The following is a 27,871-nucleotide window of genomic DNA, read 5'->3' as shown; positions in this document are numbered from 1 at the left end:
GGTCTCAGACAAAGAGGACTCAGATTTTTATTTCAAGACCGGTCAAGACCACAACTGATGGCACACTGCAAAAAAAATTATTTTCAAGAAAAAAAAATCTTAGTATTTTTGTCTTGTTTTCAGTAAAAATATCAAAAAATTCTAAAATTAAGATGCTTTTTCTTAATGAACAAAACGACCCAAGAAAATAAGCAAAAATATAAAATTTAAGTGATTTTGTGCATAAAACAAGCAAAAAAAATACTTATTTTATTTTCTTAATCATATGCATATTCCACATTTTATCATAAGTGTTTTAATGCAGTGACTTGCAATGGTCTTGGTCTTGACTCAGTCTCGACCCTTTAAAGTCTTGGTCTTGTCTCCGTCTCGGCCTGTCTTGGTCTTGGTCATGACCTGGTCTCGGTTTAGGTGGTCTTGACTACAACACAACAGGATATAATCTGCACTGATCATCGGCTGTTTTTAAACAACCGGACGAATTTCGAACACTGCATTTATCTGCCTATACAGATTATAGGACGATATATTAGTGCATCTCTAATAATACTAATAATAATGTAAACATTGAGCAGCAAAAACACCTTTTAAAGCTTACAAGCAAACAAAAGCACTTGCACCAGATGTATTACAAATGTAAAGTTTAATATATATCTATGTATTTCTGACATTCTGATAAGGACTGCAGCAGGCTTCACAGTACAGACTGTGTTCATCAACTGATATGCTAAGCTGAGAAGGGTGTGATTTACAGGCAGATTTGTACATTAGTTGGGTAAGCAGGTGTGAACGACTGTACATTGTTGGATAATGTGCACTCATAATCAACTCATCATCATCTGTTCACACATACAGTACCTGGTTCATATTTGCCTCCCTTGTTTATTAGCTGGTAACATTTGAAAGGAAACACACAATTATTTAAAGCAAATAACTAAATGCATGGTCAATTCCACTAACTGAACTTCACAGGATCGTGTGAGAAAGATGTTTGTCCATTCTGTTTTTCTGAACATCAATTACATCAGCAATAAATTAATAAACAAATCTATATTTGTACATTTTATCATCATTATGAGTGCATTGGATACTTTATTTTACTTCCATCTTGTCCCTGGATTTCAAACATAAAAGTATTAGGACACATCTCTTTAAATCAAGTAATCAGTATAGGCCGACACAGATTTGGCACACACACAAATAATCTCAAAATGAATGAAAATTTTGAAAGAACCACCATCATTCAACAATATTACTATAATACTTACTGAAAATACTTCATAATACAGTGCTGTGCCAGTCTTTGGCCATCATTCCACCATTAGATTTGTTGTTTTTGCAATGCTTAAGTAAACATATATAATTCTTTATTAAAATACTATCAGAAAATACTGAAAACGTTTATAGAGCATTAAAAAACAGAATAAAAAGTGACACATAAATAGTGTGAGCTCCTCTTACACACTTCACTGTAAAAAAAATTGCAGGATTAGGTTTAAACAACTTGGTTTTGACTTCAACCTACTATTTCAAGATTTGACCTAAAAAAGTTGACATAACTTATAAAAACAAGTTGAAACTGTTTAACTTAATTTGTTTGGGCGTTCACACCAGCCGCGGTAGAGGCGCCAAGTGCAGGTGATTTACATGTTAAGTCAATACAAAGATGCAATTAGGCATCCTGCAGCGTGGCAGGCGCGGCGCAAATGGCGTGGAACGTGTGGCGCGAATGGTGCGTTCCGCGCATAGACTGTAAAAAAATATGGACGACGCCTGTTTGCTCTCTTCCATTGGTGAAAAGTGAAGCCGCCAGTGTCCCGATATGGCGCTGACATATTGGGTCTTGAGTCTGCGCAGTAGCGCTTTCGGGACCAGTCATGCGCAGTAGTGAGCAGGAAGTGAAGCCGCGAAATCAAGACCCCGCCCTCGCTCTCGCAGAATGCGCATATCACATGATATCACAGCTGTCAATCATGACGTGACCCCACCGTTTTTATATCATTAAATAACTAACTAAACACAAACCTATTTTAAAAACAAACACTTAAATTTACATCAGCGTGATAAAAACTACAGTAAATGACAGAAACCAGCTTCGGAAAAAAATTTTTTGTTGGTCTCAAGTCCTATTGAATAACATGGGGAGGCGGGGTTTATGACCTATAATGGGACCAGTCACTGGGGGGCGATCGAGACGTTTTGGCTTCACTTTTCAGGGCTTGTGCGGCACGCTTGGTTCCGCGCAAATTGTGCGTTGCCGCGGGAAACACGCGAGTTGAAAAATCAGAACTTTGGTGGATTTCTGTGCCCTGTTAACCAATCAGGACCTTGCTGTAGTAGTGGCGTGATTACAGGAAGCGGGCGGAGTCTCAGCGGAGTCGCAGAAGTCCCTCCCATAATGCAAATTTCTGCGTGAATGTCTCGAATGACTAGAATTTCACGTGCGGCTTTCACACACGAATGAAGCGAGTAAACTCAAAATGTTCAAGCATCCAACTACGCGCGATTGCCGCGTTTTTGCCGCCTCTACCGCGGCTGGTGTGAACGCACCATACAATTTTTTACACATTGTTTTGTGTTATCCTATTTAACACTTTATGTTTCATTTCGTATTGATTTTGTGTTCAAATAAATAAAAGGGACAACACAAGATGTATTAAAATAACACAAAGTGTGTTGTTCCAATAATGAAACCTAGATGTGTCTAGCTAAGAAAACATTAAATATGTCGTCCTTAACTACTTAACACATTCATTCTAAGAGTAAAGTAACATAAAAATATATGTTGATTTGACAAAAATTATGCATTTTCTATGTATGAACCCGCAGTTCCTAAATTAAATTAAATCCTAATTATGTAAGCTTGACAAAGTTCACACTAAAAAATGACTTTTGCCAAGGAATCTATTTTGTTATAAAAATTGTGGGTTTTATTTACGTTTTGTGTACATAATTCCTATATTTTCAGTTTGGATCTTTATAAAGACAGTGAAAAAATAAATATGGATGATCATTAAAACTTTGCAAAAACAACAAAGAGTGTTGGCCTAACATTGATGCATTTTTGCATTAACAATGGGGTGAAATGCATTGTCGTGACAATTATGAGAATGCAAACAATGCTAAAATATAAATTATGTCATAAAAAAGATTTATACATGCAAAATCTGTATGGGCCTATTTGACAAATTCTGTTTACTGAATTTTAGCTGTAACTGTTTACATTTTGCATGCACTGCAAATAAAAAGCAGCATTTTTGTCAAATCAACATATATTTTTAAGTTACTTTAACTTAACAAATTATAAGTTATGTCAACTTATCACAGGCCAAAACTTCATGCTGCCTTTTTTACAGTGTTAAAAACACTTCTTTGAACATTTTATTTACCATATACAAATATTTTAAACATATTGTTTTGACAGACTAAGAATTAAACCCAAAGACAAAAACTGCATTAAATTCTTTTGATATTTACCAGACCTTGTGACTTTCATCTTAGAAACGAATATGTGTTAACAGTACAGAACTTAAATGAGAATGCATATTTATATTGTATAAAATCCTTCTTCAATAACAATTACTTAAGCATATCTTTATGACCGCTAATAGAAAGCGATGAGTATCACCTTAATAAAGAAAATACACCATGCGTCTATTGCAACTGCTATATCATTGTGCCTTAACTTCAGTGCACATCCGAGTAAAGGCGAAAACACAATCAACCAGCGCACGCAAACACACAAACACACGACTGCCTCCTCACAGAACACAGCAAAACCGGCACAAACAGAACCTCACGTACGCACAAAACTCACCGTTAGCATCAGGTTATAAATACTGAATGTGAGGGCACTTGCAATTATCATTGTGTAATCACTACAACTAGAACTCAGTCACCAATAATCATTAGACTATATTTCATCATGAACACACACTGAGGCATATCATAGATTTTAGCAAAACAAAAACAAAAAAGTCCTCTTGTCCCTGACGTACACTAATGCTTATTCAAAGAGAGGAAATAGAGAAGTAAGCCATGGCTAAATCGAGCTCTTCGTATAGAAACAGAGACCGTTTGTTGTGCCCACTCCTAAATCAAGACAAAAGTACAAACCTTGTTTGTGTGACCCTATAATAATCCTAAAGGTTTTGTACGAGTTCAGACATGAGAAATTGCAGCATCCAGTTGTCTGGCAGAGTTGCCTGCTGCTCAAACAACTGGCCAGGCTTGTGCCATTTCAATATGACATCAGATTATTTGTTTGGGGAACAGCAACGAAACTAAAGGATTTTGGGGGTTACTTTTGAGGTGGCATTTAATAAAAAGGATCCCTGCCAAGTTGTATATCAGTATCTTTCCATTGATTTTATGGGAAGACAATCTATACAAAACCCCCTAAAAATATTTGGACACTTAAAGTTGCCATGAAATTGAAATTAAACAAAAACAATCTGCCTTAGCTCCCCTAGAGTTAAACATTTGATTTTTACCGTTTAGGACTCAGCCATTCAACCAATCTTCGGGTCTGGCACCATTTAGCATAGCTTAGCATAATCCATTGAATCTGATTAGACCATTAGCATTGTGCTAAAAAAAGAGTTACAATATTTTCCTGTTTAAAACTTGACTCTTCTGTAGTTACATCGTGTACTAAGAAAATTAAAAGTTGAGATTTTCTAGGCAGATATGGCAATGAACTATACGGGTGCACCTTTTTCACGTTGCCAAAAGACGATCTCCCACAAATTATTAGAAATGTTTAATGTTTTTCCAGAGAGTTATTAATGAAAGAGTGTTTTGGTAATTTTTTTCTTCATATGTTTTTCTCGGTTTCTAAGTTGGGTGTGTAAGATATCAAATCCAATGCTATGTCATTCATCAATGTCTTGTTGACTAAAACATAGCATGGTTTTGAAATATGTCTGCAGCTCTTAGCAACTTTTTTGGTGGGCTTGAAAATATTTTGACCCAGGAGGGTTAATTGTAACGTTGTGTTACAACTTACCCCTCAGCACTTACGATATGAAAACCGCTAATGTTTGCGTATTTCATGCGTTGTTTTAATTAGGCTACACACGAATGATTACTGGCTGCCAACAAAATAAATGTGCCTGTCTTATCAAAAATTGTGTCAAAAATTTTTGTTTATATCTTTAATATTGATCGAATAAGGTCACGCCAAAGATTGAAATCATAATAAAATGAATGCCTAAAATCAGACTTTGATGCTCATTATCTCAGAATTTGACTTTGAAACTGTATTATGAATATTACAAACGGGGTCACATATAAAAAATGTTTTGTCATAATTGTGCTGCTTTTTCTAACATATTTAGACATTTGTATCTATTTATAATTGAACTATTGTTAGAAAAGGGCTGGATGAATGAATACACTGTGGATACCTGTCTATTACAGACAGATATATAAACAATATCCACTTCAAGTATATAGACAAAATAGTATTGAAATATTTGCCTGCAAACTTAATTTTAGCAAGTATTACAACTAACCCCCTGCCTGTTACAATTAACCTCACCTATGGGGTAAGTTGTAACGTTTGGTGTAATTGTCCAAGAATGGTAAGTACTAGAAACAAACTTCAAATGTTCATTTGTAGCAGAGATGTGTGTGTTGCTTGTGTAAAAATATAATTAATCAAACTTAAATATTTTTTAATGATCGAGCCAAAACCAAAAAGCTGTTTTCACCAGGAACACGTTTTTATGCAAATGTTTTCTCTTAATTGACGAGATAACTCATCAATGGCGGGGAAAGAGTTAAAATACAAATAGTTTATTTTAATTAATTTTTTTACAAAGCACAATATAACATATTCTGATTGAGTTTTAATTATATTAACAAGCTTTACCTGTTATAAAAACATGAATTTATAATGTGAATGTTGGATTAAACATGAAACGCACGTGATTGTTGTCAACAGTGAAGTGACCAATCACAAAGAGCTTTGTCGTCATCAGAACTCCATGCAGCCGCTTGAGAGGAGATGCCATACGTCATATCCTGTAATCTTGAACCGGCATGCATCAAATTTTAGAGATAGTATATCTGTCTTTACTCATTTAAGGAGATGACTGTAATACTGCAAATATGTGGCCTAGTGGCGTGACTTCCCTAAAGGGACTTTGGTGGCATTTGCCCATAAGACATTTCTGACTTACATCCACTAAAATCCACTTGACATTTGTAATACGTTTGCAGTATTTATTAAAGTATTTGCATTTTGGCTTAGAACATCATCTCAGTTTCGATTAAAGGAATGGCATTATTTCTATTTTAATATCTAATGTATTTGTCCTGTTTATTTCACAGTACAACTTAAGTGTCTAAAAAACATTTTATGGGGTCAGTGTATATCTCCTAAGTAACATCTCTTGTGTATTTCACCAGTTGCTCTAAGGTTGAATAAATCTATTAAAATCTGTTGACTTCGTATATTAATTTCTATCAATATAATTTTATTTATACAGTTTCTCTTGTTGATTTAAGCTGTTGATTAAGGCTGTTATCGATGAGGTTGGTCTAGGGATAAAATCTCGCTCTACCCAAACTTCTGCATTCATATTTCTACATACTGTATAGTTCATGGCTTACAAAAGTGCAAAAAACTCACTTGCTATGTGAACCTGACAAAAAGTGTTCAGGGACAAAGTAATACTTAGAACATTTTCTCTATACAAGATAAATATGGCATGTCACATTTATGAATATATAATAATTCATTATTTGCCTTTACATTGTCCTCTCATCGACACATATCTACAAATCTTTATACACAGTCTCGGTATATAAATAAGGGATAGTGTGGCTCTGCATGAAGCACTTTGGAGGGCAGAATGACAACAGAAAATGCAAGGCATTGCTTTTACAACAGGACCAATGATCTTGGTAAAGTGCCTACCAAAAATATGATGAATTTTGTGAGGAAAATCTGTTTTTAATACGACCAATTATGATTTCACCCATGTTTTGAAAAAAGTGTGAGAAATAAAAAAATTCAGGGATCATGATTTTTCTAAGATGTTTATAATAATCAAATGGGGATTTTCAAAGGGATTCCCAAAAAGTAGCGGAACTGGCATATCTACAAATATGTCTATAATAAATTGTATAACTAAAGAAATATAGACTTTCTCAAACAATTTTTCCATCACTTATCCCCTGAAAATCACACTTTTACCATTCCCTGATATTTCCAGGTTTTTCGGGCCATGGAAGTCCTGGATTTTCTTCCATTTACCTAATTTGCTCTTTGTGATTGTGTAATATTTTATTGGTTTAGCATTTCACTACAGTAGTTATTTCACTGTTAAATGTATTGTGAGCCATAGTGCGAGTACGCAAACGCCTAAATCAGTCTAGCTATTAACCCAAATTATTGAATGTATACTGGTTTTGCTAAAGCGATAAGCGTTAATGCAAAAAATAAAAACCAGAAGAAACCGAGAGAAAGATCACATGTGAGGCCTTAGCACTGCAAAATTTCACATAAATAAACCTGCATGCTATATGCCAATACGTCGTCTATTAAGAGTATCACATGGCGATCTCCTTGGACCCTGTAGGAAAAACAAAGGCGGCCTTAGGTCCATTCCTTCAGCACAATAAAGTGTGTGAGGTTCCTCTGAAGAGGGCAAATTGCTTCCTATGTGCATTTGTATTGTCCTGTAACTGCAGCTCCGATAAGGCAGAAATAATAAAACGAAACCAACAACACAACAACAAAACAGACAGAATCGTTCAAAGAGAAACAGGAACACGAAACTCTCATCCAGTTGCGAAATCTTGAACGAAATCCATTCTGTTGGTTTTTTATGGCACCGTTTGTGCGATCCGCATTTTTTATAGTCTCCCATGTAGTGTCACTGACCAGAAGAGGGAGGTCTCCAGGGTTTGAGTAGGTTAGGCTTCAGTTGTAGGACGAGATCCGGGCAAGGCTGGCAAACTGCTGGGTGGGCTCAGGAGTCAAAGTGTGGTGCTCTGGCCCTCCTCCTCGGACACGGACTCCCCCTCCGGAGAACTGACCGTGGCAAAGGAGCTCCGACAGGGAACCACCCTGAACTCGTCCAGCAGGCTGTCCAGATTGACATTGATGGAGGGGATTTCCAAACTGAAGAAATCTGCTACAGGATCATGGGAAATGAGAGCGATGGCCACAAAGGTGAAGGAAGAAAGACACGTTTAAACAGAAAAACGATGGAAATGGCGATGATGAAAGACAAAGGGAAAAAGCAAAAATGTACTTTCAGTTTCCAAGCTGCTGTTAGAAGACAAGTAAGCGAAGGGTGTTGAATCTGTTGCGACAGAGGGGCACGTAAGAGAGGGATTCAGTCAAATTGGGCAATTGGGGAGGAAGTTTGATTCATTCGATAGTGGTCTCTACACCTGCCCTAGTGCAAAATCAGAGGGAAATATAAACACATAGAGACACACAGAAAAGTAGGAAATAGTTAATATTAACCATCCTCAGTGTTGGGTAATGTTACCTTTAAAAGCTTAACCATTAACGCGTCTAGTTCTTTACACAAAATTTGGAACAGGACAACACAATCTCATGGAAATAACTATTTTACGAGGAGGCTGTTTTTGTAATAATTTAAAGGTGACATGGAATGATTGAACGGGGTATTTATCCTTGTTCTGTGATGTGACATGTAGACAAATATTTTTTTGTTTGGGTCTGTAATGCCTTAGAAGCTTCCTAAAAACCTCTTTCAGATAGTTTTTTTAGGGTGATCAGGGATTTTAAACAAGTGGTTTTGCACCTATTTGGCTCCCCCTACTGGCTTAACTTGCAATCTCATTACTGATTGGCTGACTTTGCTGCCACTCAAAAAATTTAGCCAATTATTTTAAAGTGGAGGGGCAGTCAGATGCCTGTGATGTCATAAGCATCAGTTTTTCAGATTGGGCCGTTTTCTGGCTGACATTTCTAAAAGAGGAATTTCTATGAGACTGAGATGTTAAGCACATCTAGCACTTTTTGTATGTTCGTGAATGCGGGTAGACTACCATTATTCAACAAAGACAAGGTAAAAAATGGTCTGTCCCCTTTAAACAGTTTTATGGGTAAGTTTAATAAAAAAAATGCTTTATAAATAAACTTTGAGTTGAGTCTAGTGAGTTCCAGTACGATCTGATTTCGCCTCGTGATGTTGGGGTTTTATTCGTGCTTTTTTAAACTAAACTTGTTTACTTGTTGCAAATTCATACAAAAATACGTACATTTTCCTGTAAGATCAGGTTAGACAGGACATAAATCTACAATTGTCTTATTGGGGAAGAGAGAGGTTATGAATTGCTTTACTAATAAAATAAAACAATTAAAAGTAATGCATTACCACTATGTAATGATTTCACAAAATAACATGTTACTTTTCTTGCCAGTTGGAAAATTTGACAAGTATCGCGTTATGTAATGTGCGTTACCCCACACACCGACCACACTGACCAAAAAACTTCACATAGAGACAACAAGATGGGTGCAAAGTGGTAACAGCAAAAATCTTGTCATTGGACTATGCAGATTTGTGAACTGTATTCTGATTGTGATGACCTCCCCTGTGTGTAAATGAAATGGAATCGCGGAAGCAGAGAGTTTGGTCGGGTTTACCTGGAACCGCCTCTCTTTGTGACAGTGGGGCTATTGGAGGTGGGGTCATGAGTGTATGAAAAAAGATGTGAGGTCAGGGCCAGAAGCGCTGTTGAAATGTTGAAATGTGCGATGTCTCTCCTGGAGGTAAGGCCGTAAGCCATGCACAGACCAGTCTCACACCATGCACAGACTACACTGACAAAATGGAGAAGCCCAAGACAGCCCTACGACTGCGAGAGGATGAGAGAGCTGGAGAAAGAAGAGTTAATATATATGAGACAGAGCAAGGCTGCGGTAGGCCCCGGATTCAGCGACAGCACCAGCCCAGATGGCGTGCGTGAGATGAGGCTATGGCACGGGCACAGCAGGTTCTGGCTTACCCTAATGTCCCCCTCACATTCAGCCCACACTCAGTCCCTGGCCTCACACAGCTGCAAGGTGCACAACGATGATAGGGGATAAAAGAGTCATACATCAATCAGTGCTCATGACTGACAGACAGGCCTCACATGAGAGAACAAACAATAAGAGCCACACAGCGGCCACTAGAATGATACAAAGACAACAGAATCTACTTTAGAGAAAATTGAGAGCGCATACTGAACTTTGAAGGTGAAGCGTGTAATTTTTGGCTGACATTTACTGTACATATATGCACTAGAGGTCTTCACGGGTCCACTTAGATCCGAAAACCTGAGGTCCGGCCCGAGACCCTTAGTGTGTGCATAGAGTCCTTTTCCAATGCTCCCTCTGTTGGCCAATAGAGCTTGCGACATCGTGTAGATGGCGGTAGGGTGATATTTTTAATGAGACAGACCTGCTGATCATTTTTAAATATACACACTGTAAGCGGTTACCTTAATGTCATCATCAGATAACATATGGAGCAGCAGGCCAAATTGGTTGCGACCCCACCAGGGTTCCTGAAAAATAGCCACTTGGTCGAGTCGGACTCGGGTCTAATTTTGTCAAGTTTGTCTCAGGTTGGGTCTTTCCCTAAAAAAAGAAAGATTTATGTACGTCGGATTCAGGTAAAAAGTGATTTCGGGCCGAGTTAATTTCATTGGACCAGAAAAAGACCTCTACTATGCACTTTGCCGTACTTTTATCTAAAGCAAATAACAGTGCATTTAAGCTGTATACTTTATCAGTATGCATAACTCTGGGATTGAACCCATGTCCCTTTGCGCTGCTAATAAAAGGCTCTACCAGTTGAGTTGCCCCAAAATAAGCTGTGAACTGAATGAGACTTTACTTCACAAGCATGGACTGTATAAACACATAGTTGTAGTGTCCGTGACATCACCAGTAGGTTTCTGAAGAGCATTTTTGAAGCCCAAAGTGGGCGGAGCCAGCCGTCGCCATCTTGACACCGCGCGTCACTCCCGGATAACCAAAAATGGGCAAAGAACCAGAATGTGGGTAGAGCTGAGGTGACTGTTTCCTGAAACCATGCCCGCGTGGCAATACACCTGTCACACAGTTGGCCACGCCCTTAATTATGCAGCACTTTAAGGCTTAAAGGATTACTTACTTTCATAACAAAAAAAATCACAATAATTTACTCACCCCCATGTCATCCAAAATGTGGATGTCTTTATTTGTTCAGTCCAGAAGAAATTTGTTTTTTTTTTGAGGAAAACATTCCATAATTAATCTCAATTTATTAGACTTCATTGGACCCCAATGCAGTTTAAAAATGCAGTTTCAATGGAGTTTCAAAGGGCTCTTAGCGATCCCAAACGAGGCATAAAGGTCTTATCTAGTGAAACGATTGTCATTTTCATCAAGAAAAATGTAAAATGTGCACTTATAAACCACAACTTCTCGTCTTGCACTAGCCATGTGATGCACCAGCACGACCTCACGTAATGCGTAAGCACGTCGAAAGGTCATGCATGACGTATGCGAAACTACTGCTCTAGTGTTTACACGTGTGGAGAAAGAGGACCATTCTGATGTTGTTGTATGATACTAATAAAAGTCTTTGTGTCAGTTTATTGTTTAAAATGATCCGCAAATGTGTGTTTCACATATGTAACGCGTGACCTTTTCACGTGATTACGCAAATATGTAAGTTCGCGCTCGTACATCACAAGGCTAGTTGTGATTTAAAAGTACTTATTTTGTATTTTTCTTGTTACGCTAGATAAGACCCTTATGCCTCGTTTGGAATCGTTTAGAAGCCTATGAAGCTGCTTTGAAACGGCAATTTTAAACTGCATTGAAACTAAGTCTATTAAAATAAGAAAAATCTTGGAATGTTTTCCTCAAAAAACTTAATTTCTTCTCGACTAAACAAAGACATAAACAACTTGGATGACATGGGGGTGAGTAAAGTATCTGTATTTTATTTGTATGAAAGTGGAGTAATCAAATTAATCAAATCTAATTCAATATAATTAAATGGATTAGTTACAAAAGATTTCACCCCCCCACAGTTGTCACGAAGCTATATAAATATGGCGCTTTTCCATTGCATAGTTCCCCACGGTTTGTGTCGGGTTGGCTTACTTTTGGGAGTTTTTCCACTGGGTGCAGTACGTAGGGCTGTCACTTTTCGTTCGAAAATCGATTGCACAATCGATCGGACCAAACAAAAAAAGTTTCGAAAACGAAAATAGGCAATCGATTTTAACCAAATATGTACACTATTAATTTTAAAAGAATTAAACAGTTAAAAATATAGATGTAACAAAACTCACAAACAAGCAGAAAAAGAAAATAAATAATTCCGAAAGTGCATTAGGTGTGCGAAAGCTAGACAGAAAATACCCAGCAATTTTACGCACCTATAGTTTCACGCTTTCAATCGCTGCATCTAGTGTTTTGCAAAGAAAATGGAGGACAACGTCAATAAACCTGTGCAACACGAGAGAGCGTCGAAATTGTGACCTTAGGAGATGATGAGTTATGACAAGGAGCCACCCTTGCGAGCTGACAGCGACCCGCTTTTGTGATGGAAGATTGGCAGTACGAAATACGCAAGTGGCAACGAAGTACCCGAGTTTCCCTGGGACATCAGTGCGGTCGGAGTGCGTCTTCTCAACAGATGGACATATAGTGAATGAAAAGCGCTCTGCTCTTGACCCCTAAAATGTTGATCGACTTGTTTTCCTGACCAATAATTTGTAATGGCCCTAGTCTTTTTGCGCATTTCATTATGCCTGCCTAGTGCCGCCTAAGTGTCGGTAACGTTTAATAAAAAATACACAGCATGTTCTCAACTTCAAGTAAGTCTATTTAAAGTTTCATTCGGTAGTGTTTGAAATGGATCGAATCATTATTTAAAATAATTTTTGAATTGCCTAAATCATAAAAGCAGCCGGTTGAAGCCTGCAGTAATGTTTTTTATTTATGGCAGCAGTCCACTCTGCATATTTTTGTTGCACTACTGTTGCCGTTTTTTATTCTGCACGAAACTTAATGACAATGAATTAGAAATATTGCTGACTTGTGCGTTTCAGGCGCTCTCTTTACATTTGTCTGTTATTTGGCGTTGAAAATGGAAACGTCTTTTTAGAGATGGAAAATCGATTTTATAATCGATTTAATGAACACTTATATATTAAAAATCGAAAATGATTTTTTCACAAAAGTGACAGCCCAAGCAGTACGTACCCAATACTTTTTTAGTACCATCTCAGTCAGGGTTCCAAGCAACCCGAGCTGATACCAAAACATGAGGCAAAAACACTGAAGATCCCTGATTGGTCTGTGAGAATCGTCACTACCAGCGTCATTGCTAAAATGTAGAAGATTAGCTTTACCTTCATGCTAGCTTGCGCTGTCTCAAGCAAACATGTTGTCATCTGTGCTTTGCTGTAAGTTCCTAAACTCACTTTTAGCGATGAAAAACATCCACAGGTTGAGAATCAGAAACACCATAACAGTTTTTTTCCAGATTTGCAGTTTGTGGCAGCACATTCATCAACTGACGCCACAGGTGTTTGTAGAGAACACTCTCACATAATGTCACAGCAGTAGGCAGCGCAAATAAACGACACGCCTACAATCCCTCCCACTCCGAAGTTACTAAACTCGATGGAAAAGCTAACCAAGCCAAAGTGAGGTGAGCTAACCCGACCTGACCCAAACCAAACCGTGGGGTACTATGCAATGGAAAAGTGCCAATAGACCAAAACCATGTTTTGTACCAGCAAAATGCTCTGCTGCTTGTCATTTGTCATTTTTGAGAATCTATTTTGTGATGCTATTGGCACAGAAACTACACAGTTCACCTTTAAATGGACCGTCCAGTGCGCAACTAGACTTAACGTGACTTCCCTTTGTTTCCTTTTTTGTTCAAAATTGCAAAGCTAGAATATAATCTTAGGGATGCAACGATAATAACATAAAGTACACTCAAAGACAATTAAATCTAAGGCCCCCCTTATACAAAAACAAAATGGTTGAAGAAAAATTCACAGGGGACCCAAATCCTTAAAGTCCATCTTCTGAATAGGACAGAGAGACAGACAGTTTGAGAGAGGGACGCTGGACCTCCATTCGTGAGGCATGTTTACCTGTGGACATGCTCTCGCCGGGGGACAATCCATCAAGTAGACCCTGCTCCAGGGGCTGGGGAACCGTAGGGGGGACGGTGGGTGGTTGGGGAGGGGGCAGGCTGGGTCTTTGCCTGGGCTTTGGGGTGGGCCTGGACTTTGTGAGTGTACCGGTCAGAGAGGGCGGAGAGGACAACGAATGGGTTCCCCCTAATGGGGTCTGGCCTGGGGAAGAGGCAGACGCATGTCCAGGTGGACAGCCCAGACCGTAAGGCGAGGGAGTACTTGGGGGAGTGGGGGACAGGCTAACCGGAGACGGCTGACCTGTGGATTGGTCTGACATTCCCCCCGACTGGCCGTATGGAACCTTGGGCGGCACAGGGGCAAGTTTCTTAGAGGCTGTGGGGAGAAAGGAGAAAAGACAAAATTAAGTTTGCATACCTGCATCCCTCAATGATTGTACAATATGACACCTGGTTTTAACATCTGTTTCAGGTGATCTGATCACAAGGGGACAGTGCTAATGCTAGGTTAAAATGGGGGTGGAAAGGGACACATATTGCATTTTGAGTGTTAGCATTAATCCATAGTGACGCATCCCAGACAAAGACTCATGTAACACAGTATCAATGCAGCACAACTAGAGTTTTAAGGGACATTCCACTATTTTTTTGAAAATATGCTAATTTTCCAGCTCCCCTAGAGTTAAACATTTGAATCTTAACGTTTTGGAATCCATTCAGCTGATCTCAAGGTCTGGCACTAGCACTTTTAGCATAGCTTAGCACAATCCATTGAATCTGATTAGACCATTAGCATCGCGCTAAAAAATAACCTTTGAAAATAACCAAGGGGACTATTTTCGGGCAGTGCATAATATCACTACGCCTGCTGCAGCCATGTCACAGCAGCAAAGTCCTTGATTATTACGCCATAAGGAGAGTATAGTTCCTAGCCATATCTGCCTAGAAAATCGCAATATTTAATTTTCTGTCTGTCTTAGTACACAATGTAACTACAGAAGAGTCAAGTTTTAAATAGAAAAAATATCAAAACTCTTTGGTTATTATTTAGCACGATGCTAATGGTCTAATCAGATTCAATGGATTATGCTAAGCTATGCTAAAAGTGCTAGCGCCAGACCCAGAGATCAGCTGAATGGATTCCAAAACTGTCAAAAACGAATGTTAAAAATGTGGAATGTCCCTTTAAACTAAAACAACTATTTGTTAAAAAATGGGAATGTGCAACCTATACACAAGCATAAACACCAGCGCAGTCTCACCAAAGAAACTATGTGTAAAAAGCAAGTTGCAATAAGATAACAAGTATAAACAGGGTATGTAGTATGTCTTACTATCTTTACTATCTCTTAAAGCATATGGTTATACTGCATGTTTTGTACATACACTAATGAGTCTCGACAACATCAAACCGCCTACTTGTTTAGCAGCTAGGTACAGCATTATAGGAAAACAACATGACAACAAATGTGGTCTAAAAAACCCATTAGATCTGTGATTTTATTCATTTTAACCTTCAGAAAGGTTATTATGTAGGATAATGTTATGAAAATCACAAAACAATGACTTTAGTTGGGGTTTCAAACTGGATTGCATATTGTCAAATAATGCTGGGGTAACTATGAGATGCATGTCTGACGGCTTATAAAAGTATGACCAGAGACAGATGTTAAAATGAAGTATAAACAGGGTAAAAAATGATGTATCATAACATTTCTTTCGATTTAATGATTAAAGATGAACAAACCTGTGCGTAAGGTGTGTGGGCTGTGCTCGGCCGAGTGGGGAGACTGACTGTTGCTCTGCTGACCGCAGACAGGGGGCACTGTTGCTCCTGCCGCCTGCATAGCCTTATGGCCAATCACAGGAGAGAGTTCCTTGCTCTTTAGAGTGCTGAGGAGAGAAAAAAAAGCATCACTGGCAGCCATCAATCTGCACTCACAGTCTTATATTAATGACTATCAGCAAGGACCCCTCATGCTCCCCATCCCTACTACTGATATGAAATAAACCTGCTGCTGGTTTAATAGTCGAAATATGCAATACACAAGCTCACTAAATATTCAGCAATTAGACATTTATGCTGACAATTTTCTAAGTGACTTACAGGGCTTTCAGGTTACACTGTGAACATCCTTAATCAGTATTGTTTTCCAGTAAAAACATCTAAACATCCTTATAACAAGGTGAATTTAATATTAGCTTTTGTTTGTTTTTCTTTTTTTAGGAGAATACTGGAAAAATTGTTTTTGTGCCTTGGTAGGTTAACAAAAATAAAATGAGTAAACTGTGATATAAATTTTGAATTCTTGTTTTTTTTTTATCAAAATATGAGTTAAAATAACATAAAAATTTAAATGATTTGAGTAAATCTAAATGAATTATTGAGTAAATTCAACTTAATTTTATCATGTATAATCCACTTATAAAAATATGCTCATTTTTCAGCTCCTGTTTTTTACCGTTTTGGACTTCATTCAGCTGATCTCCGGGCCTGGTGCTAACAATTTAGCATAGCTTAGCATAACCCATTGATTCTGATTAGACCATTAGCATCGCATTCAAAGATAACCAAAGCGTTTTGATATTTTTCCTATTTAAAACTTGACTCTTCTGTAGTTACATTGTGTACTAAGACCGACAGAAAATTAAAAGTTGCGATTTTCTAGGCAGATATGGCTAGGAACTATACTCTTATTCTGGTGTAATAATCAAGGACTTTGCTGACGTAACATGGCTGCAGGAGGAGCAATGATAGTCCCTTAAGTAACTTTGAATAGCAGGGGACTTTTTTCGGGCACTGCGTAATATCATTGCGTCGGTCTTCTTAGTAAACAATGTAACTACAGAAGAGTCAAGTTTTAAATAGGAAAAATACTAAAACTCTTTGGTTATTTTTAGCGCGATGCTAATGGTCTAATCAGATTCAATTAATTATGCTAAGCTATGCTAAAAGTGGTAGCACCAGACATGGAGATCAGCTGAATGGATTCCAAAACGGTAAAAATTAAATGTTTGTGTGTGAGCTGGAAAGTGAGCATATTTGCAAAGAAAGTGGAGTGTCCCTTTAAATTTGTAAATGAACTTAATAATTGTACTACATTAATTATTTTAGTAAACATAACTAACTAGGCAGTAGACTTGTAGTTTCCAGCATGCTTTTTGACTGCATTTGGAGCGTAAAATTTGAATTTAAACTCTAATTTGTGTGTTTTTAACTAAAAAAAGACTTGTTAGTGTTTAATATTCATTCATCTTCGAGATTTAGAAAAGTTTTTGTTTCTTCTTTGAGTTTTGTAGTTCCCATTGTTCAAAGACTGGTGCTTGTGCATAGACTGCATACTGAAGTACGTTGTGCTTTACAGCTGCCCAAAACGAAACTGGGTGGGCGGTTTGATTGAATAAACGCTTCGTGCCCTCATCTCACAGAATGGTGAAGTATAAATCAATGTTTATGGAAACAACAACAAACCATAAAAAAGTTACCTGTACCAAGAACTCAACATGATTTTGTTGTGTTTGTATTAAGTAATGTTATAGTGTTTATTATACCTAAAAAAAAGGCTGCAAGTTGACTCAACTTAAAACAATCAATGCAGCCATTTGCCATACTTTATTTAATAATTTAGGTATTACTTTTTACAGTGTAAATCAACATGAAATGTAATTTTTTTTCCCCAAACCACAAAACCCAGTGTGCAATTTTGCGTTTAAAAGACATCTAATAGCCATCCAAACACAGCCCAGATGTCTAAGCTAAAACAAGGCAAAATTTGGGCTGTCGGTAAAAATTTTATAGATGTCTCACAATTGTCCCTAGGGTGACATTGGAGTAAAAAAAATCTAAAGTTTAGTTTCATGTGCTCACTTGAAACTTTCGCATGCTCATGTGAAACCTTCATGTGCAGAATTTTGTTTTAAAGTTTAGTTTCACATGCTCACGTGAAACTTTTGAGTGCACGCTAAAGTTTCACGTGAGCACTCGATAGTTTCATGTGAGCATGCGATAGTTTCATGTGAGCATGCGATAGTTTCACGTGCACAAGCGTTAGTTTCACGTGCGCATGCGACACTAAACTCCATAGTTTCATGTGCGCACATGAAACTAAACTTTATTAAATTTTTGCTCCATGTCCCCTTAGGGGCTCTGCACAATTGCACTAAACGCCATAGTTTCACGTGCACATGCCATAGATTCATGTGCGCACGCCATAGTTTTGCGTGCGCACGCCATAGTTTCATGTGGGCACGCGTAACTAAACTTTATTTAATTTTAGCTCCATGTCCCCTTAGGGGCTCTGTCCCATTACAATTATTTTTAATTAAAAATAATAATAAAAATAAAATAAATAATATAAAATAATCCCTGTTGACTTTACTTACATGATGGAATATCTCACAAGATATTTTGCAAAAATAACCAAACTCAAGTTTATTTTGGCTAGAATAGTTTATTTTGACTATATCATGTCTATAGTTAACCTAGATGGTGAAATGGCGGCTATTGCTTGCTGGGAATAATGTTTTTCAATGTGGCACAAGGGTGAATAAATGTTGGCAGAATTTTTATTTTTGAGTAAACTATGCCTTTCAGTAAATTCTTCGAGAAAGCAAATATCTTTGGGATAAACTGGAATGTTTAGATACTTTAATGGGACACAACACAAGCATATACCATTTAAATTGTGTGTTCACTGGGGCTAGAACCCATGACATTGGTATTGCGTGTGGGGTACCGGCTGACACGAACCCAAATAAAGTTACAGCCCAAAATTAAATTTTTTGTCTTGCTAATTACTTGAATATTAATTTAGATCTCAAACCTCCACTGTGGCCCCCATCATTAAAACTCAATTTGCTCTTGCATGGGTGTGTGACATTATTTTCAAAGATGCGTGAAGGTGGATTTACAGCGAGTGTCTTTCTCATCCACATCAGCAGGAAGGGGGATTAAGTGTCCTTGCCCAGCAAACACACACACACACACGCACATTCACACACACAGCATGTATCTTTAATATAACTGAGCGTGTGGAGCTTGTTTTTCATTCTGACAGCTCTATTCAGGCACCTCTCTGCTACACTCTGGGGAAGATAAATCTGTTTCTCTGTGCACACATGGACATATGAGTCCTCTATATCTGTGCAGACACGCAGAGAAGCATCTGCTGTATCTGCATCTATGTGGCTATGTTTAGAATCAATCCACCACATCTATGACTCAATCTCTGCGGTTCCCTGCTTAAATGAAGGCTCATAAGGTCAGATGGGGGTTAGGGATGCCACGCACCTCGCACTGAGACACAGTCAACACAAATACATGTATAATACTGATACAGGGCACTCCTAATAAAGATCTTACGTGATCTTTATTACATGAATGGTTTCCGCATGTTCGCAGCAAGCAATGGGAATTTCTGCAAAAAAATATTTTCTGCAACCTTTCCAATGAATGGGGAGATTGAGGAGATTCAGAAGCAGAGAACTCGTATACACAATTCCCAACCCAATTAAATGTTTGGCCTACATTGCTTGGAATACTAATTTGATTTGGTAAGCGTCATTTTTGGGAATTAAAACACTTTACTATTGTATAGGGCTTCAGAGTACCTTAACTCAAATGGTTATTTGGTCCAAAACCTAGTGAGCTGCTACGTACCAAGGACGGACCCTCATGTTTATAGCTTTAGCCAGGCACCAACTATTTAAAATGCAATCAGATGGCAGTCAAGGCCTAGTGGTTAGAGTCGGGCTTGCAACCCAAAAGTTGTGTCTTTTAGTCCAAATCTGTTAGCTCTAATGAGGCCACCTAGTACTACGCTAGTAATGTCACTAAGCTATTGACTCAGTACTATTATGTGCAACATAAAGCAAACATATTAGGAAAACTGAGTAAATATGCAATCAACTTTGACCATGTTTATCACAATGGGGTTTCCGACATATCTTCAAAGGGGCTATACACTCAAAAAAGGGATGACCCCAGCCGTGGGTTAAATTAACATAGAATTTTTTTATATATTTGACCCAACAATGGGTTAAAACAACCCAGCATTTTGCGTCAGACAACCCAGAAAAGGTAAATTACAACCCAAGGGACTGGGCTCGTCCCTTTTTGAGTGTATATGACCAATTCTGAAACTTTAGTTTTTACGACACCGGTGGCCGTTAAGTGAACTGCTAGCAACTTTCGTTCGTGCCCACACTCCATAGAGACGTGAGCGAGCCAGTGACTGAAAGAGATTCACAGAAATGATTTCAACAAATTATTTAAATTAAAGCGAAAGTTTCTACATCAAGCTTTTATTGATAACCTAGTTAATCAGGGAAGGTTTCCCATACGACAAAAAAATACATTACTTTGGCCAAAAATATGTTTTAAATATAAGCTAAATTTATTTTGTAGAAAGTATAAAGCTTAAAATATAAATATACTTTTGAATTAAAAAAATAAATTTAGTTTTAACCTTCGTATGTTAATATATATTTCAAAATGTATTTCAGGGGCAAAAAATTAATTTCTATTTTTAAAACCAATACAACAAAAAAATATGTTTATAGGCCAAAATAAAAGTTTGTATAAAATGTATAAGTTTGTATGAAATATTAAATGATAAATATATTTTTGTGGTTATGTTTACGAGTTTGAATAAAAAATGTTCTCCTAATGTGGCGTGAATATAAATACTTTAAAATATATTTATTTGTAAACTATATTTCAAAATAAACAAAACATGGCCCAAACATATATTGGTGAAAAATACATTTATTTCAAAATATTAGCCGTTCCGCGCGAATTGAGAGTAAAAATCTGAACTTTGGTGGATTTCCGCGCCGCGTTAACCAATCAGGGCCGGGTTTCCCGATAACGATTGAACTTAGCTCTTAAGAGCGCTTTCTACGAGCTACTTAACGAACATTCGTTGTTCATTTACGTGCGTTTCCCAAAGATGCACGTTAAACGATCGCTCGCAGCTGGGTTTTTAAGTGCTACTTACGAGTCGCTATCCCTTTGTCAAGTGCTGAAATGTCACCTATAGAATGATTCGAATTTGTAGCAGAAGCTTGTTTAGGCTAATGATCTTCAGCTGATGTGCACTAATGTTTTTTTATAATATTTTTCATTATTGTTTAATGACTAAATATTATAAAATTTAGTCATTAAACAATTATTTGTTTAAAATTATTTTAATGTTTTAATAATTTGAGCATAATGAAATTCTTTTCCGTATTTAGTTAGGACTCGTCCCACTGCGAAATGCCTTCTGCATTTTATGTAGATTATTATTATTATTAGTTTTTTTTTATTATCTATGTTTATTTATTATTAGGGATTATTACATTGTACCGTACATATTTATTTGGTTTCCTTAATCAGATGGCATTTCACTTCAAAACAATAATTTTTTTTACTGTATATTAATTATAGAAGCAATTGTTAGGAACCATTTATCAATTTAATAGTACCAACTATTACCAAAATTATAATTTAATTGTAATTTAAATTTGATTTCTCATTTTAATTTTAAATATATTATATTAAAGTAATTTAAACAAATAAACAAAGAAGAACCCAATAAATAAATATACATTACATTTAAAACATTACATTATCTTCATTGCAGGAGTGCAATTTGCTGGTTGTCCTGCAGGTGGCCTTGTAACTCTATTGTCTTACGATGCACTTATGTATGAACGATTACTCCAGAGCACTCGTAGATCTATGATGATTTTCAAGTGCTACTTAAATTACGAAGCTTTTGGGAAACGGCCCATAATTTTAAGATGATTCGTACGATCGTTTTTACGATCAACTTAGCCTTACGATGCTTTTGGGAAACCCGGCCCAGGACCTTGCTGTTGTAGTGACGTGATAACAGGAAGTGAGCGGAGTGGCGGAGTCTCAGCAGAGTCGCAGAAGCCCCTCCCATGACCCTAATTTCCGCGTGAATGTCTCGAAAGACTAGAATTTCACTCACGGCTTTCACGCGTGAATGAAGCGAGTGAACTCAAATGTTCCAGCGTCCAACTACGCGCGAATAGCGCGTTTTTGCTGCCTCTACAGCAGCTGGTGGGAATGCACCATTAAACCTAAATAAAATGAAATCCTAATTTCTAATTTTAAAGAAATAAGTATTTTTACTTAATTCTGATCAAAAAACGCTCTCAAGATGTATTTAGTGTCAAGAGAAGTATCACTAAACACTGACGAGTTTTGTACATATTTCCTGTATTTTCTGTATGTATCTTAATAAAATACATTGAAAAATAAATATGTATAGACATTAAAACTTCTAAAACAACAAGTCTGGCTGTGGTGGCCCAAGACTTTTGCACAGTATATATTTTTTTGTCGTTTGGGCTCATTCTTAAGTTTCGTTGCAAGCTGTTTGACATTGGAAAAAAAGTAGAGCTGGGCATAGATTAATCTAGATTAATCTCATACAAAAGAAAAGTAGTTTTTTGCATAACATATGGTTTTGTGCTGTGTGTAATTAATATGTATATATAAATACACACACATTCATGTATGTATTTAAGAAACATTTTAATGTGTATATATATTTATTTATATTTTTATATATTCTAAATTATATATAAATAAAAAAACTATATTTAAATAAAACATTTCTTAAATGTATATATATGTATGTGTGTGTGTTTAAATGTACATAATATTTACACACATCACAAACGTATATATTATGCAAAAAATTACTTTTATTTTGTATGAGATTAATCTAGATTAATCTATGCCCAGCCCTAAAAAAAAGTGATTAATTCAAAACAATTCTTACATATAGCCCATTTAAAGCAAGAGTAAGGAGGGCGGCTCAATAGGTTTTGGACATGACTATCCCAGTAAAGCAACTGAGCTTATGATGCGGCATTTGACACAATACCAATAATAAACACATTCATGAGCATCTATGTAACCATATGCACTTTCACTATAGCCAGTCATCCTCTGTTGCTAGGCAACCTCAGGTTCCCCTGGACAAGGCAATGTTTGAGAATCTGAGGTACAGTATGATATTGAGAAAGCAATAATATTACAAAGAAATTTCGAAAAACAAGATCAAAACAAGGAGCCAGCATAGATATCTCTGAGGTGAGCGCTTGGACAGAGTTGGGCGGGGTGGCTGCAGGCAGGTGGTATTTACCTAGTCAGCCTGGGGGGTCCTCGCTCACGGGCACATGGACAGGCAGCCCACGGTGGGGTAGCAGAGGAGGGGAGGCTAGGGGGGTTTCCGAGGGACATGTCATGCCGGGTCAGCACGAGAGGAGTTTTAACGTAGAGGGGAGAGGCATTGGCGTCAGGCGGCGCGGCATGCGGCACATCACACGCTGGGCCGTGTTTGGGGAAGTGCAGGCAGCTAGGTTTGGGGTTGGAGTTGATATCGAGTGAGGAAGAGGAAGGGGGTGGCTGGGGTTGGAGCTGTGGCTGAGGGGGGGTAAAGCCGGCCCAGCGCAGTGGTTGAGGAGGGGAGCTGGGAGGCTGAGACTCGGGGCCGGGGGCTACGGGCCGAGCGCAGGGAGGTGGTTTGGGGTAGAAGTGATGAGGGACGGGGTGAGAGGAAGAGGAAGGGTAAGGGGGAGGGGGCCGCTCCTCCACGTGGGATGTATAGACATGTGAGGAATCCGGCCGATTGGGCGACACGTCGTCTGAGCTGCAGATATTGAAAACAACAAACAGCAAACACAGGAGAGAGAGCTCTGGTCAGCCGCACACGCATGACAGCGCAACAGGAAGTGGAATTTTTTAGCTCCAGCTGTGGCTTCGTAAAGTTACACAATCTTTATAATATTTGTAAAAAATCTCTCAGGACCCTTTTTGTCTGGAACTGTGCATGTTCGCGTTAAGCTGACATGAGAGTAGCGCGGGGCAATGAGCGACAGGTTTAGCAAACAGCAAGCTTAGCAACGGAAAACAGGCGCAAGAAAATGCTTCCGATTCCAGTGGAAGAAAAAGCACAGCAATGCGTTAAAACGAAAAGAAAAAAAATACACTGAATATGACCTTGTGTCTGCGCACTGCACCAAGTCGATAAAAATTGTCTAGTGAAACACCCAGGCTCTAATCTGAACTTTGCAGATCGAATTTGGGCAAAATACAATAATCTAGCTAGAGCTAGCGCTGAAACCAAGGTCTCCAAATATGAGGAAAACCCAGAGCAGTTAAACACAGACACAAAAACCCTTTCATTGCTTGAAAGAGTCTCAGAGGGAGAAGGTAAGCCAGTCAAAATCATAAGCCATCACGAACCTTACTGCAATGACTGAAATATGGCATGACCTTTACATCATCAATGAATGATTTAGATGGGCATATGGTTTTGGTATAGGTGACATTACATGAATGCCACGCAGCATGAATTCTTTACATTCATGTGATGAGATCAGTCCTAACTGTGATCGTTGAACCTCACTAAATGAATGCACCGGCCACGTACACAATGCAACTACAGTGTGAACGTGGCCATTCTGACTTTTGTACTAAACATTAATGTTATTAAAGTAATGCTTTGATATACAGAAGACTGTTTAGGCAAAACAATGATAAAAAAATAAAGTAGAACAAGGAAAGCATAAAAGAGCAGAGGAATTATGACATTAATATGCAAATTCAAGCATAGAGAGATGAAACAGAGAATGCATTTGTAATATAGTTCTACTTTGTACTAGTTAACGTAACTACACATATACAAATCAATGTGAAATGCGAATATATATTAAAATGATAATGAAAAGAGGCAGACAGGAATCATGTGTCTTACCTGCCCCGGTCTCCGAGAGGGGGTGTGGGAATCGGAGATGTGGCCAGCTCGCCGGGCTGTTCTGTGATCAGGGTGTCAGCGGGAGAACCGGGCAGCTGTGCACCAGGAGGGGTGGATGAGGCTTTGCGGGTCAGCGTTGAGGAACCTTTTGTTTTCACCCAAGACGTGTCCATCACTCTGACACCCACGCTGCCCAAGTGAAGACCACAATTTGGTTAGTCACTAATACTAATAAGTATTATACAAATACTAATAAGACTTTCTGAGCCATGAAAACATTTTCAACCATCGCGGGAGTGATGCTACATCTGAACAAAAATGAATGACCTTTGCCTCTTATCCATAAATCTGTATAACTGTTATTGTGTTTGACATAAATTTAAACAGGCACACTAAAGGGCTAATATAGCATGTTTAATGTTTACAGTACCATTATCGTATTTGGATAGATGTATTACTATCTAAATATAACATTTAATCTTATATCTGACACTGTCTGTGAAATTCAGGCTAAGGTCTCAATCTAATCATCAAGATTTGATTTCTTTCATTGATTTTAATCTTTAACATTTAATTCAGTATTAAAGATATCAAGGTTATATTTACAGGATGATTTTATGTACAGTAGAAAAAATTTATTTGGCTGGGTTTTCACAGACTGGGTCACATATTTGTTTATGCATTCGGCAGAAACATTGAGATTTTTTATCTGTGGCATAATAATTCATGCATTAGAGGGCTAAAGAAACCCTTTTTAATAACTTTCACCAATAACATTAATAATCATGCAATACAAGGCATAACAGGTCATGATGTCCAATATTGAGTCATAAGATAATGGTTACTTTTAACCCAGCACTGGGTCAAAAAAGGACAAACCTAGCTGTTGGGTAAAATTACCTAAAATATTTGACCCAAAAATGGGTTAAAATATCATAGATTAAATTACATCCCAATGAATGGGGTTTATTTTTATTCCCATGTGGGTAGAAAATAATTCACCATTTTTTAAAATGTAGTGAAAAGTCAACAGAAATGACAAAAGCCAAAGTCAAACCCTCATCATCCATACAAGCATCATGGTTTATTGTAATGTATCAGAATATGCCACTTTACTAATCTGATATTTAAAGGGCACATATTATGCACATTTTACAACCCCCTTACAATCAAACAGTGACCCTTTTTAAAAAATAGGTCTAATTCCTGTGAATACGGTCTGGGACAATGGTATCTTTAGTCGCACTAACGCTACAATGTTCTAACAAACACATTTAGAGAAGCTTTTGGCTAAAATTAACCAGTCAGTGGCTGTGGGCGGGGCTTTGTTTGTGTGACATCACATTAACAAGAGAATCAAACAGAATGTCTAATGAGACTGCTCTGGTTTAATGGTAGGGTTGGTTCCTTTTTAGAACCGGTTCCGGAACCTTCTCTCATTATGCACATGAACAGTAGCGCAGTACCGGATGAAAGTAACGCGGGACAAAAGTTACAAAGCAATTTTCTCAGAGCCTTGATAATTGCATCTTTAGCAAACAACCCTTTACAAAGGTGACAAATATCGCATTGTTTTCTCACCATTTTCCGCGTGTAGATCCAGAAAGGTGTTTTCAACCATGATAAGTAAATTCCTAAAGTGGTCATTTTCATTTTTTTTAAATGACCACTTTAGGAATTTACTTATCATGGTTGAAAACACCTTTCTGGATCTACACGCGGAAAATGGTGAGAAAACAATGCGATATTTTTCTTTTCATGTGTTATACTGATCAATCTACAGGTTATTTAGTGCTATGCACATTTCAAAATAAAAGTAAATTGGGTTTATCCTGTTGGGACGAAAGTAACCCTTGTATTTAATTTAATTTTATAGTGTTCAAACTGTTGAATTTTTTGATTCTCAACAATTTAAGTTTTTACTGTCGGTTGAAACATTTGATAAAACTGAAATTGAAAAATGTCATTTTATTATTTTTTTTATAAAGAAAAATTACAAAATATGTTTGCATTTACATATTAACGAGGTCATAGTCATGCATATTTACAAAAACAAGCGTAACACAAAAATCTATCTTATCTTCTCAAAAGTAACAACTCACTACTTATGTTCAAAGTGAAATTATACTAAATTCGTTTTACATTTGTTAAAAATTCCACCTGGTATTGATAGACCACACTTGTGAGTTATTGACCACAGCAAAAATATATCTCTGTCTAAAACATTATCTTTTAAAATTAAGTTTTTCTGAAAAATAGCACTTTCGCCCCTGCTCTCCCCTACATTACACTCGGAACTGACCGCAGCAAACGTTCAAAAGTTTGTTTAAACTTTGTGAAAAAACACTGTAGTATTTTTAAATGCAATACATTACATTACATTAAAGCCACATACTTCTGGATAAAATGACATCACTTTTGTAAGACAAAGATGATAAAAAATCAGCTACAGGTCAACATAGTTTATTTAAAATTATATCATTTCCAGGGCTCCCAAGTGTCACACATTCACTGTGATACACACAGACTAAATGTGGCAAGAATAAAATAAAATAAAAATTCTTGAAAGTATTTGCTCTTTTTTACTAAAAATATTGAAATCGGATTCGATACGCAGAATTGACATTGGAATCTGTAAAATTAAAACGATACCCAACCCTATTTAATGGGTATAATAAGGAGTGAGTGGATTTTTTCATTGTAGGTTTGTTGTGTGCCAACACACAATTAATTAAAAAAAGTGGATTTTGCATAATAAGGGCCCTTTAATGTTTGATTATATTTTCAAATGATTTTTAAAACAATATATAATGTTAAAGATGTGTTAATGAAAGTTATTACTGTAAACAATGTAAATATATTTCAGAAGAAGGTGAACAGTACCTTTGAATTTTCCTGATGCTGCTTTAAATGGAGGTAAAATAATGAGTTAAGAGTAAACACAGT

The 27,871-nt window shown here is 37.4% G+C and overlaps 1 protein-coding gene across 9 annotated transcripts in view; it reads right to left on the bottom strand.

Annotated features, from left to right (window-relative positions):
* Positions 1 to 626: 626 nt before the first annotated feature.
* The window catches only part of arhgap44a (Rho GTPase activating protein 44a), a 93,140-nt gene continuing 65,895 nt past the window's right edge, over positions 627 to 27,871 (bottom strand). Inside the window, exons 17-23 of one of the 9 annotated variants that reach the window (XM_073814054.1) lie at positions 27,809 to 27,829; positions 24,926 to 25,114; positions 23,312 to 23,818; positions 15,895 to 16,040; positions 14,146 to 14,523; positions 10,000 to 10,050; positions 8,017 to 8,147 (exon numbers count right to left, since the gene is read on the bottom strand). In XM_073814054.1, coding sequence (XP_073670155.1) covers positions 10,043 to 10,050; positions 14,146 to 14,523; positions 15,895 to 16,040; positions 23,312 to 23,818; positions 24,926 to 25,114; positions 27,809 to 27,829 — 1,249 coding nt within the window. In that variant the 3' untranslated portion in view covers positions 8,017 to 8,147; positions 10,000 to 10,042. Of the gene's footprint in view, positions 10,051 to 14,145; positions 14,524 to 15,894; positions 16,041 to 23,311; positions 23,819 to 24,925; positions 25,115 to 27,808; positions 27,830 to 27,871 lie in introns of all 9 variants that reach the window. The other 8 variants (XM_073814050.1, XM_073814056.1, XM_073814057.1 and 5 more) reach the window with 8 other exon arrangements.

This window comes from Paramisgurnus dabryanus, chromosome 3, assembly GCF_030506205.2.
Source record: "Paramisgurnus dabryanus chromosome 3, PD_genome_1.1, whole genome shotgun sequence".
NCBI classification, from domain to species: domain Eukaryota; kingdom Metazoa; phylum Chordata; class Actinopteri; order Cypriniformes; family Cobitidae; genus Paramisgurnus; species Paramisgurnus dabryanus.
This window is presented reverse-complemented; position numbering and strand designations above follow the sequence as displayed.